Raw genomic sequence first — 13,149 nt, forward strand, 5'->3', positions numbered from 1 at the left:
GTTTCTTTCTGCTCCCATCAGAGTGAAATTAATGTCCTTCTTTAACATTTTATAATACTTCTGTGAAAAGTCTCCAACAACCTTTAACAAGAAATAGTAGAAAATTTAGAACTCCAATGCAAATATTTTCAATTCTGAGGTTTAACTGCATGTCATGAGTTATACACTGTATTTGTTATCATGACTTAAAGTTCCAAAAGCCACTGTTGGATGCTTGATATTGACTTCAAGAGGCATGAAAATGACTAAAACACAGTTTGGAGTATTTTGAGGCTTTAGAAAACATTTTTAAAATATATTTTTTTAAAAAAGCCACGAGCACATAAGCTTGATAAGTATCACTGAATCTAAAGAGGCAGTTGGGAAAGCCATCAATGTTTCAGAATCAAACAGGCAAACGGAGCTGTGAATAAGCTTTTTGGGGTGGCTGTAGCTCAGGTGGTCTGCTCCAGTCTGCATGCTAAATAAACCCAAGTTGCTCTCCGATGCATCTATTGACATATGAATGTGTGTGAATGTTAGATAGAATGAGCATAGAAAAAAGTGCTAGTGTTAATGGGTGAATGAGGCAAGCTGTGATAGGTGCGTTGAGTGCACAGTTAGAGTAGAAAAGAGCTATATATATATTTACCAAGAATCTGATGATATTATAAGTGTGACCAGGTGTCCCACTTGGAACGAAACACTACTTTTTATTCTTTTTCACCCCTTAATATATATATTTAACTGTTTTGCTTTTTAAAATGCATTTTATTTAATCTTTAATCTTTTTTTTTGTTTTTACTATTTATTCTGCTTTACGCCATTTTTAGTGCCTTCATTTAATGTTTTGGCTGCTCTAACTCCTGCTTTTGGGATATATAAAGTAAACCTTATCTTACAAAATGTGTCCCACATTTTGAGAGTCTGACAAGAAAAAACTGTGACTGTACTGTGACATTATTTAAGCTCATTGTAGATACTTTTACACGAACTACACATAGATATTTGTAATTTGTAATAAAATTATTTATGTCAATCCTGTTAACTGCATGGTTTGTTAATTTTCAAGTTCTGCTTATCTATTATTATTTTTTATTTTTTGGTCTAGCCAGGCAGGGCAGCATTTCACACTTTTTTGTATGTAATTTTTTAACACAAAAAAAAAAATAAAAAAAAAAATTATGCTCTCCTTTTTTATAATTTTCACATTTTCCAAGTCATCCAGTGGTTTGGATCAGACCCTGATTGGTGGCCCATTCTGGCTCTCCGGACTTATGTTTAACATCCCTGGTCTACTGTGTCCTCTGTTGTCCCACATAAACAGTAAACAAAGTGTCCAAAATAAAAGCAGAAGAACATTCGTTTGTACTATTAAATAAAAGGATACTCGTGGTGAACAAGCTGCTCCTCCAACCCTATTAGAAGATGAACTCTCGTGCACGGCCCTCCTCCTGCGGCTCGCGCACTGCGCAGCGCTCATTGGTTGGCGCGACAATATAAAGTTCCGCAGTGACTCTTTCACTGACTGCTGCTCAGCCTCACTCGTTCACTGCAGGAGGACAGCGCATACGGTGCCCGGCGTCCGAGAGGATTTACCAAACTTTCCCGCATTTGCACTCGGGCTTCCTTTGAAGGTCTCCCTGTTTTATTCCAACATGAAGGAGCGAAGACTCACACAGCCGTTTGTAGGGAGGTGTAAGCTGGTGCTGGTTGGGGACGTCCAATGCGGTAAAACAGCGATGTTACAAGTCTTGGTGAAGGACTGCTATCCAGAGGTATGAGATTTCTGCACACGTCTCATGTGTCTGCAGTCGTTTTAGGATCAATACTGAGGAAAAATCCCTAAAAAATGTCTCATTATCATTCATTTATACGATGTTGTCGATTCTGTTCTGCATATTTTTTGGGGGGTATAATTGGTATAATTATAAATAGTGTGTAAGCTATAATAATGACTTTTTTTTTTTTTTTAGCTATTTTTAGCTCACACACACATATACATATATATAATGCTGCTTACATTTAAGCATCAAGTCATGAACTGATGTGTTGATTTTGTTTAAATGTAAAAAAAAAAAAAGAAGAAGCAAAATTTAATCTAGAATAATATGTGAGAATATGTTGTAATTTCTTTTCTTACTGACTGATTAATTAAATCTACTTGTTTCTGTGTGTGTTTGTCTTTTTTAAACCTCTTTCTTTAATTGTTTCCAGACTTATGTCCCTACTGTGTTTGAGAACTACACAGCCTGTCTGGAGCTTGAAGACCAGCGTGTGGAGCTCAGCCTTTGGGACACATCAGGTGAGCTCCTCTTCTGTCTACCTTCAATTCAGTGTTATTTTAACTTTTGCTGCTTAGGTTGGGCAGTAAAGTAAGGTAATTTGGTTCACTGCTGGGATAAAGGGTCATTATTGGGAAACTCAGCCAGCCTGGAGTTGGTGAATCGAACCACGTCCCGTGCATTGTTTGGCTTACAGTTTTGTTGCTGTTTACTCAGTCTTCACATTCTGTCAATCCTGTTTTGATGCAGTTAAGCAGCTTTTCAGTGGTGTGAGATCTGCTGAGAGATCAGTGATCGGCAGGTCCGAGCCGCAAGCCTGCCTGGATTACTTTAAGAACATCTGGAGCCAAACATCCAGTTTTGAATGTGAAATCCTAATGAGCCAAATCTAGATTAAAAAGAGACCCCAGTTTGAAAAACTATGAAACTGTTATTACGAATAAATAATCCTGATGGGTGGTAGACACATAAAATAAATCTGCTGGTTGTTGCTTTTTGATCCTTACATCCTTTTTTTGTGATTTCAACATTAAATTACTTATTATTTGTCATAAAAACTGAGAACAATACCAGCTAGCCTGGTGTGTTTCAATACCAGACCAAAACCTTCATATATGCAGTTTACAAAGATATTAGACTAATAAAAAATGTGGTGTTTACCTTTTGTGTTCGAAAACGGCCTTAAGTAAATAATCAATTTAGCAGCTGATTCAATTCCAGCACACTCAGCTGATCAATCAAGCCTGAATTTGCTGGCCTCTGGCCTCAACGTGGACAAAGTCAAGCTATCAATGTCACAAAAGAGTAAAGCAAAAGTAGATTGGATTATTTAGGTCTTAAATATAAAGCACACACCAGAATTTGCTGCTTCTAGTTTTTTAATGTGATTTTTGTTTTTAGTTAAGATTTCTGGGCTTGTAGGTTGAACAAATCAAGGTCTTAGCAGATGTCGCCATAACCTCTGTGAAAAGTAAAGAAATCAGCAGATAACGTATCATGAAAACAATCGGTTTTTTCTTCTTTTGTTTTTTTTTAGTTCCAAATGTTTCGTGTGCTTTGTGCCTCTGGGTTAATGTGCTAACTTCAGCTGACCTTTGAATGTACATAGAAATGATGTAAATAGGATCAATAAGCAAAGCCATACGGTGCACTACAGATTTATTTCATAACAGCACTGGCTGAGGTTTTGTGTTCAGAGGAAGTTGAGCGGTGCCAGTTGGCCTTCAGTGGGGTTGTTTAACAGGGGGGCGAGGGGGATGCCTCGTCCACGCAGGGGGTGGAAGTCCACACGAGTGTGGATGAGTGCGTGTTTGTGCGCGCCCCGTCTTTACTATGCGTGTAACTGTGTGTGTGTGGCGTACAGTCGCTGTGAACAGAAGGCACCAGTGAGGGATACTGAGAGTAAAGAGAAGCATGACCTCCTCACTGCCTTATGGTGTGTGCTGCTTTGAAAAAAGAGGTCTTATGTAACTGAAAGCAGCACTGAACTAATGTAGGTTTGTGTGTTTGTCTCCCACGAAGTGAAAACTTTCTGGACAGTCACCCTTTCCAGAGGAAACGTTGCATAAGACCGATTTACATTTAGAGCACAAACATAAACACGAGCTTCCCATCTCTCTTTGTTTTGCTTATTAATTCCGCTTTCCTGTTGTCTTTATTCAAACATGTAGAAGACGTTTTGTGATAATGGATTTCAATATTTTCACATTTAACCAAGCTAACTGTTTGGTAGAGAAATGAAGAGTGAGTGTTATAACTTCCTGAAGCACAAATTGGTTCCTCGAGATGTCTTAAGGTATTTGGTGTCCACAGAATTTGATATGTCTTATAAACTAATTATTATCATTTCAGATTTACTGACACTGCCTAAGGAGAAAAAAAAAGATTTCTACCCTATTTCTATGTGCATCTTAAGTTTCTTTGCATATGAAAGGCTGTTTTATTTCTGATTTATATTAAGGCAGTCTTATAGTCCTCTTGGTGTACAAAGATGAGTGCAGCTCCCACCATTTGCTTTTTTTGTGTGAGAGTAGAGCGGACAGTTGCAACAGCTCCTGTTTGCTCAGCTAAAAGGGTTTTGTGTGTGTGTGTGTGTGTGTGTGTGTTTGTCTTGTTTGTGTGTCCAGGCAGGGGGCTGCTAATGTGTGGGAGGTGGTAGGTGCTAGAAGTTGTGTCCTCTTTAGATGTGTCTGCCTCCTCTTTCTCAAGCCTTACATCACCCTGGATAGTTATGTGACGGCCGCTTTGATTCCCTCTGAAAGATAGAGATTGTGTAAGCTGACTTACTTTGCAGCTTTAAGTCCAAAAATTTAGACGGGCTGAACCAACCAAGAGTTAGTTTGAACAGGGTTGCTTCGTGGCAGTAATATTGTTGTAAAACGTTTAGTTAATGACTGTAAAGCTCATCAAGATAACATGACTGTTTGTTTGTCCAGCTGGGGGACTAATAGAAAAATCTATCTTTGCTATAATTATGACCTCTTATATCAGCACAGAAGGCTTGAAGTTAACCTCGGAGGACAGGAGAAGGAAATTACATTTTAGTGTTAGTGTGTGCGGAGTGATTAGGTAGCAGAGGGAAGACAATAGAAAGCGGACATCCTGTCAGTCTGTTTTTAGCACTTCCTGAGAATGATATAAAAAAAGTTGCTTTTTTTGGAATTGTAAGCTAAATATGCTTCCTTAATGTCATAATTCACTAGGACAAACAAGGTGTTATACTTATGTAACAATGCTCAGGAGGAGGTTTTTATATGTTAGGGCTTTAAGTTTGATAGAGGAAAAAGCCTTCAAATACATTTTAAAAATGTGCAATGATGTCAAGGTATCTGCAAGGGCTAAGAAATCAGAAGATCAACCTTTAATACTAAAGGTATTAAAGGTACTACTCTCCTTTAAGTGAGATTTAAGTGGACAACACAGCCTCTCAGTACAGTGATTGCTCCACAAAAGACTATAGTGAAGCAAATAATCATAATTAAATTGTGGGCACTATACAGCAGTGCTATAAAATTTGATGTTATTTTTCTTATTGTTTTTGCTGGTTTCCATCGAGCTGAGTATTTGAAACTGTGGATCGTGAAATACAGCATAAAGTTTTGGAGTAATTGTTTAAAAATAAATTTAAAAGAAGCATTTGGACAACTAAAAGTGTTACGTTAAGATGGATAACAGTTCCTTATGTAGCGGGTTGAATATAAGGCTTCAGCTAGCAGTAGTTTAGGTTGGGTTAGGAGACAGTTAGCTAAAAAAAACACAGCAACAATCCACCTAAAAGCATAACATAAATCTGTATATTATATCTTATTTGTCTATACAAACACCACTGTGTGAGAGTTGTTATGGTCTGTAGTCTGTGGACTCTGTGTTTATGCTGTTTATTTTATTATTTTTTTGTTTTTTGTTTATTATTGAATAAGTTTATTAATATTCTGTGGTTTTGTTTATTTTGGGTTGTTTGTGACTATCCCTAGTGTTTTGTGTCCTCTGTGCTCTCCTTTTCCACGTTTCAAGTTTCTATGTTCTGTCGCCCCAATCTGTGTTAAGTTTGCGTGTTTAGAGTGTTGTCGGTCTGTTTCCTGTTTTATTTTGAAGGTCTGTTTCTCTTGTCAGTGTTTCAAGTTTTGCTTCCCCTTGTCTTGTTATGTCCAATTAATCCCAGCCGTGTCTCCCTCCTGTCTCACGGTCCCTGATTGCCCCGTGTGTATTTAAGCCCTGTGTTTTCTTGGGTGCGTTGCTGGTTCGTCTGTGTTCTTTTTCTGCCTCATTCTGTTATTTCCTCGTTTCGTGGCGGTGTTTTGTTAGTTTCTCCCAGTATAGGTTCCTTAGCTTCTGTTTCTCTCCTGCTACGTTTTTGTTTGTTTCACTTACCGGTTTAATAAAGTTCACCTGCATCTGACGCTGCCTGCATCTTGGGTCCTACTTTCAACCTCCACTCGTCTGCCAATGCAGACGTGACAAGAGTAATGTGTTTGATGCTGTTGAATAATGTTTTGAACGACAAACATTGCAGAAAAATGAAGAAGAAGCATATACATTTTTGCAGCTTTGATTATCAGTTGCAGTTCAGTGAGTGGCGATAACAACAGTTACTGTGCTTGACTGAAAAGCAGTCTGACAGTAGAGCCCACTGACATTGTAGATTGTTGAACCACGCTAGCTGCTTTCATCTCTTTTCATCCAGAATGGAGATTATTTGAATTCTTCACTACAAAGATAACGAAAAGTGTTTTCCAAGAATGTTACATACCTTCCAACCACGACCTTCCAACTCTTGCATGAGAATTTATGTTTAGAATTAGAATTTAAAATTAGAATTTATGTTTTTTTCATTAGGGAATAATAAAGTATTCTGATTCTCATTTTGATATAGAGATATACTAATTTTACTAACAGGCCATTATTTTAGGTACACATGTTCAGCTGCTTGTTGCAAATATCTAATCAGCCAATCACACGACGTCAAGATGGTCAAGACAAACTGCTCAAGTTCAAACTTAGCATCTGCTGCAGCTCACAGATGGCAGGGTCATAATTTGGCGTCATGAAAGCATGGATTCATCCTGCCTATCATCAGCTGTTTAGTGTTTGTTGTGACGGTTTAGTGGATAATATTTTTCTTTGCATACTTTGAGGTCATTAGTACCGAGTGAGCATTATTTAAAAGCCACAGCTTACCCAAGTATTATTGCTGACCATGTCCATCCATTTATGACCACAGTACACTCATGTCACAAAGCTTAGATCATCTCAAACTGCTTTCTTGAACATAAGAGTGACTTTACTGTACTCAAATAAGCTCCACAGTCACCAGTGTGTATTTCTGTATTAGAGAACAAATATGTAAAGAGTCTACCTGAACATTTAACCAGGGTTTCTATTTTATCATTCAAAACTCTGGTATGAAAAGTTTTCTATTGAATCATTGAAAGATAGTTGCACTGTCTGACTCACTGAGTTAGTGGACTTTTCTGGAAAATTTCCCATCAGTGGGAAGGCTCCAGGCTTTGTGAAACTCTCATGAGCTTGGCAGGGGTGTATGTGTCTGTTTGTGTTTGTACTGTGTTAATGTGAGTAAGATGACTGTGATGGAACATTATAATACTGTCAGCTGGCACACCGTAGAAAGAGCAGTCATATTTTTGTTTTTGCTGGCTAACAAAATTGAAAAAAAGCTTTCAGTTTTCAAAGATGTTGTTTTGTGCCGAGTGGCCGACTGTGGAGGGTTGAGTTCTTAGGACCGAAGAGCACGACACAAGAAGCAGGTTATAGAAATACAAAAAGTAAAAGCTTTACTTACAAAAATAGGTTCAATAATGGAAAATCCAGGCAGGCAGACAAAGCACACAGTCCAGGCAGTGATAAAGTCAAAGTACAGGCAAATTTAACCCCGTAACGACTAATGTGTCATATTTGATACATGAGATTTTTGTGTGTTTTTGAGACTTTTACATCATCAACCAAAAAAAAAACTTAAGTAAATTCAACAATAAATAAAAATTGCGAGATGTAGCAAATATGATACAAATTAAAACTCATGTGCTCAAATTAATATTTAATTAATCTAAAATATTGTCAGAAGGTTCAATAAACACTCATTTTTTAAAATTGCATTTTCTTGCCATTATTTCGTGGTTCAGGCTTTGAATGACTAAAAATAAATCAGAATCAGAACCACAATGTTGCATAGATGTGACATAAACTGCCAGTCTGACATATAACTAGCAGAGGAATGGGTGTATACACTGTGTGGTAAATTAGTAAAGGTGAGCAAAGCTCCTAAAACAAGCAAAACATTTATTAAAAATGAAAACTGTGGTGTATTAGAACACCATCTTATGCATGCTACCCATTCTTTGCACCTGTGGCAGCTGATCCATTGTGTGCGATGCCTTTTTAAGACAGTGGGGTGCACACATTTGTCAGAGTGAACATGCCCCAGGTGATGCAGCAGGCAGGAAAAGCAGTGCAGGCGGGAGTGGCTGGTCTAAAGAGACAGCAGAATGGATCACAAGACGCAAAAACCAAACTAAATGAAAGGAGAAGTTCGGAATCCTAAATCTCTAGTTTCCTAAATTGCATATTTAGAAAATTAAAGTCTCATTTTGTCAATTCTCTGTCCCGTTAGGTTCTCCGTACTACGACAATGTCAGGCCTCTCTGCTACAGCGACTCAGATGCAGTCCTCTTATGCTTTGACATCAGCCGACCGGACACAGTAGACGGTGCACTCAAGAAGGTATGTATCCCTGCAGTTTGCCCTCATTGATCAGTTGTCTGCCATCCCTCATGTCTATTCTTGCCCAGTTAAACCTGTTTCCTTTCTTTGCAGTGGAAAGCAGAAATCCAGGACTTCTGCCCCAGCACTCGGATCCTGCTAGTAGGCTGCAAAACGGACCTGCGCACAGACGTGTGCACCCGCATGGAGCTGTCCAATCAGAAACAGGCTCCAATCTCCCACGAACAGGTTTGTTCCTCATCAACTTTTTGCTCCTTAGTATCTGCTTAAGCTTCTGTCTCCATCCTGTCTACAAGCCCCTCCTTTGTCTTTGATTTCCTCCGACCCAGACTCACCTCTTCCTTCAATTTTATAGGGTTCATCATTAGCCAAGCAGCTTGGAGCCGAGGCTTACTTGGAGTGCTCAGCTTTCACATCAGAGAAGAGCATCCACAGTGTTTTCCGTACCGCGGCTCTGGCCTGCATGAACAAACTCCAGCCCACCAATAAGCCCAGCCCAGTCCGGCGCCTCTCCAAGAGACTCCTACACCTGCCCAGCAAGACGGAACTCCTCTCCTCCACCTTCAGCAAGGACAAGTCCAAGAGCTGCTCCATCATGTGAATACTACTGAGATAAATGTGGCAAAAGGACAAACGAACGAGACTGTTGCTGGCTCAGCGGGGGTGCCTGGTGTGCAAGGGAAAGAGAGCAATTATGTGGATTTTTACAAAGCCTCTCTCTCTCTCCTTTGCAGCTTCCTCCTGCAAACTCCTGTCAACCGCTTCCAGAAAGATCACTTTCTATATTCAACTCCAGTGCTGAAGTTTTGATCATGACTTGCCACCAGCATAACAATATCTGCAGAGAGAGAGAATTATGTTTGATGTTCAATTAAACCATGTGCTAGCAGAGCATAAAAGGCGCTTTAAGGTGCTGTGAATCGTCTTGAATAAGGTCACTACTGCCTCTTTACCAAAGGAAGGGTTTGTAACTATTACATCTGACTGCATTTAAAATTCTGAAGGCAGTGCCCTTTCCCATCCATCTTTGTTTGAATGTCTATCTGAGGTCACCGTATTGGCTGAGTGACGAGATTACATGTAAAATCTGACATCTGACAAGAATTGGTATCAACAGAAATACGGTGCGGGGGATTGAAAATGGCAGGCCTTGGAGAAATTCCTCTCCCAGCTGACCCCTCTCGGTATATCGGTTGGAAATTAAAGCTGACAGTGGAGAAAAGGTGGAGAGAGAGGAGGGGTTTGGTGAGCAAAGCGCTCATTTGCAAAGGCAGCGGGAGGACAAACCGAGAGCTCGTCTGAAGGAGCACAATGTGACTCAGCACTCACATGATCTGCAAAACAGTCACGGGTTGGACGTGCTGTGCTTAAAAACAAATAAACAAACACGTGCATGTCTTTGTGGATTCTCTGCCATTACCCATCATCACCCACCACGGCAGTCTTTTGTTCAGTGTTACTAACCACAGGCCTTTATTATGGCACTGATGAATCATCTTACCCTGCTTAATGGATATCGGTTTTTATACATGTTCCAGCATAAAAATGAAGTTGTTCTTGCTGGGCCTTCATCGATTACACAAAGATGTCCTTTTACACAACACAAACTCGATAGATGTATTTTAGTGTACCAAAAGAAATCTTTCTTTTCAAATCCCTCTCCTGCTAGACGTTTAAGGACAAGTAGTCCTGGGAGGCTTAGGAGCCATAAACGTGCTTATCAGGGTTCATGAACTCCAGGGGCTGATTTTAAGGGGTATGCAACTGATTAGCAATTTTACCAACAGAAAATTGCCTGATGGACAATGGACTGTTAAAAAAGGAAGACCAAAATTGGGTCATACTTTTCTTCTTCTTTTCAAAAATCTTGACACAGGCCTACAATTTCAATAATGAAACCTCCATTATAATTTCTAAGCTGGAAAGGTGGCTAATGTTCATTCTCAATGGGCCCAAAATTGTATAAGTGTGTGGAACATTAGGATAACTCACAAAAGAAGAAGCCTTGACCTTTTCCTTTTCTTATGACAGCAAATGAGTCTTCTCTTTTTTTACATCCATGCTAGTGGTAGCTAATCAATGCAAGGCTTGATTAGCTACCAATCTTCAAGTATTAAGAAACACTTGAAGATTGCTTGTCTGGTGCTTCAACCACAAAACATTTTCCAGCTTCATGAACTTTCTGGCACAGTATCCGCTCTTTAACTCTTTAAATCTGCCTGCTTATAGAATAAAATGACCGGGTGTGCATCAGAAGTTAGTGAGGGTGATCTCTGCCTATGCAGCTATCCTTGGAAAAACCCAGAAACTGCTCTAAAGGTTGTCAAACCTTGGCTTTATTGATATATACTGAGGTGCTAAAAGTCATCATTAAGGGACAAGGGAGGTTGTCAAATGCCATTTCGATGGGGAAGTTAAGCAGTAGTTTGTCCCAAAAGCTGTTAACAGACTGATTTGTAATGTGGAGAAGTTCCTCTTAAAGCTCAATTCTTGACTAAGTTTCCTTGAGAGAGGAACAGGCTGCTCCTGACTTTTTTCTTCCTCATTTCTTTTTTTTATGCATTAGACATATTTGGATATATATATACATTTTCATCCTAATCCGGCCTTTTTTCCCCCGGTGGATGCTTCTACTTTGTTGTGGCTGTCACGGGTGTTTTTGTAGCTGATGATGTTGTTCTTGTATTCACCGGAGTCTTCTGGCATTAGCTGCTGTTGACAGCTCGGTTAATGGAGGACTTGATGATTTGTAGGTCTGCGCCGAGAAGCCCGGCGATGTGCGGATCACTGGAATTTAACGTGTTGCCTAGCAACAGTGTGAGCAGGGGCAGTTCCTGTTTCTCGGAGAGGAGGAGGGAGGGATCTCTCAGAGAAGGCGCCTAACCTTTTTATTTGTAGCATTTAGACAGAAGGAACAGCAAAGGTGATGGCTGCACATATCGGAGCAGCGGACTGTTGGGTGATGTCCCGAGCCGTCACGTGTTGTCTAAAACTTGTCTTTGTAACACTACTGCAGTCATTTTTTTCACTCCTCAGTCCTGCCTGGAACATCATGTCACCCTTAAGTTGCATTTGTCTAATGTACAGCCATTATTTAAGTCTCTCTCTCTGTTTTTTTTTTTTTTTTTGTATATATCCTTTTAGAAATTCCCCAAAGAATGTCAGTGAAGCAAAACTAAATGTTCATGTGAAGTTGCCAATTATTGCTTAAATTATTGACTTGAGTTCTGTACTTGTTAATGCCACAAACTAACTTCTAAGTCTTTTACTTAATAAATATGTCTGAAGTTTATTTTAAGTCTGTGTTTCTGTGTTAAGCTTATTAAAGGTGAAACTTTGTTGGATGTATTAAGTCAGTTTTCTTTATGCAACCTGATATCACAAATCTGTTGGTGCACTCTGACCTTGGACATTTCATCTCATTTAAATGAAAACTTCACAAAAGCTCTTTAACAGGAGCAAGAGCAGCTGAAGAGCTGAAGGATCCCTCTTGGACAGCCATATGTACTGACCAGTGATTATAAAGAAATCCACACCCACCCTGACTGACTCCCAGCTATATCTCTCTACTTTGGTCAAAGTACATCACACTGCACTTTTCAAGGTTTTGTTTAGCAGGAGCAAATGATTATTTGGGTACACTAATCAAATTCCAAGAGTGATAGCTTGGCAGCACATTGTCTATTTTGTCTTAAAGATAACCTTTAATATCACTCATTCTTACTTTCCTGATCGAGGACACAATGGCCTACTTCACAGTCATCAGAAAGAAATGCGGCATTACAAATAACACTGTATGCTTGAATGAAACGCCTTACAAATAGTACCAATGGCAAGGCTGCATTTAAAAGGATTTGTGGACAAAAATGATCAAGTCAAAACAAGGCTCTGGACGTACTAATGAAACATGTGCACACGCTTAAAAACACACGTCCAGTGCTACATGCACTCATCTCATTACATAATCCTTGTTTTGATCACAAGTACCACAATGGTGATAAAGAAAGGTGATTTAAGCGACAAGTATGTATGCAGAAAAGCATCTCTGATCGCACAACACACAAAAACCTTAAAGTAGATGGGCCACAGCTGCAGAAGACCACACCATGTGTTGATCCTCTCAGCCAAAAATAGGAAACTGAGGACGCAATTGCCGTCTTGTTCACCAAAACAACACAACAGAAGACTGGAAAAATGTTGCCCACTCTATGGCAACATTCAGATCAGTCAGAATTTAAAATAAACAACATGGAAACGGGGAGGGTGGTTAATCTTTTTTTTATATACCTGAAATGTACCCGATTTTAAGATCACTCCTAGGTGCACAGGTAACCATGTTAGCAAGTCTGTAGCACTTAATCCGAACCTAAAAACAACTCTATATGCACTGATGACACTGGCTGTTGTAGAAAACCACCAGAGGTCTTCTGTTCCCCAGCACAGCTGAATAATAAGCCTAAACACAGAGAACCACTCCTTGAGGTCAACTGGGTGGGGTGGGGGGTTTTGTGATTATAGATGATCTGTTTTCAAGCCTTAAAACAACAACAACAACAACAACTTGATAACACATGCAGTGTTTAAACCTAAAACAGCTCTTTACCTTCAGCACAACAGGAGTTTCAATGCGTTAACTGCATATTGAACT

General features: G+C 39.5%; 1 protein-coding gene across 1 annotated transcript; it reads left to right on the plus strand.

The window, feature by feature from the left end:
* Positions 1 to 1,474: 1,474 nt before the first annotated feature.
* LOC146364616 (rho-related GTP-binding protein Rho6-like) lies at positions 1,475 to 11,849 on the plus strand. The gene is made up of 5 exons (XM_084916860.1): positions 1,475 to 1,757; positions 2,197 to 2,284; positions 8,392 to 8,501; positions 8,595 to 8,729; positions 8,857 to 11,849. Exons 1-5 carry the CDS (start codon positions 1,638 to 1,640, stop codon positions 9,100 to 9,102), a joined length of 699 nt encoding a protein of 232 aa, XP_084772986.1. The 5' UTR covers positions 1,475 to 1,637; the 3' UTR covers positions 9,103 to 11,849.
* Positions 11,850 to 13,149: the final 1,300 nt, after the last annotated feature.

Source organism: Perissodus microlepis, chromosome 20 (genome assembly GCF_051167445.1).
Source record: "Perissodus microlepis isolate ML-2025 ecotype Zambia chromosome 20, ASM5116744v1, whole genome shotgun sequence".
NCBI classification, from domain to species: Eukaryota; Metazoa; Chordata; class Actinopteri; order Cichliformes; family Cichlidae; genus Perissodus; species Perissodus microlepis.

Bases quoted from the DNA above. Each gene is read 5' to 3' on its own strand.
- LOC146364616 (XM_084916860.1), top strand. From the start codon at position 1,638: ATGAAGGAGCGAAGACTCACACAGCCGTTTGTAGGGAGGTGTAAGCTG. The intron at 2,285-8,391 runs GTGAGCTCCTCT...CTGTCCCGTTAG, and splicing joins CAGCCTTTGGGACACATCAG to GTTCTCCGTACTACGACAAT. The intron at 8,502-8,594 runs GTATGTATCCCT...CTTTCTTTGCAG, and splicing joins TAGACGGTGCACTCAAGAAG to TGGAAAGCAGAAATCCAGGA.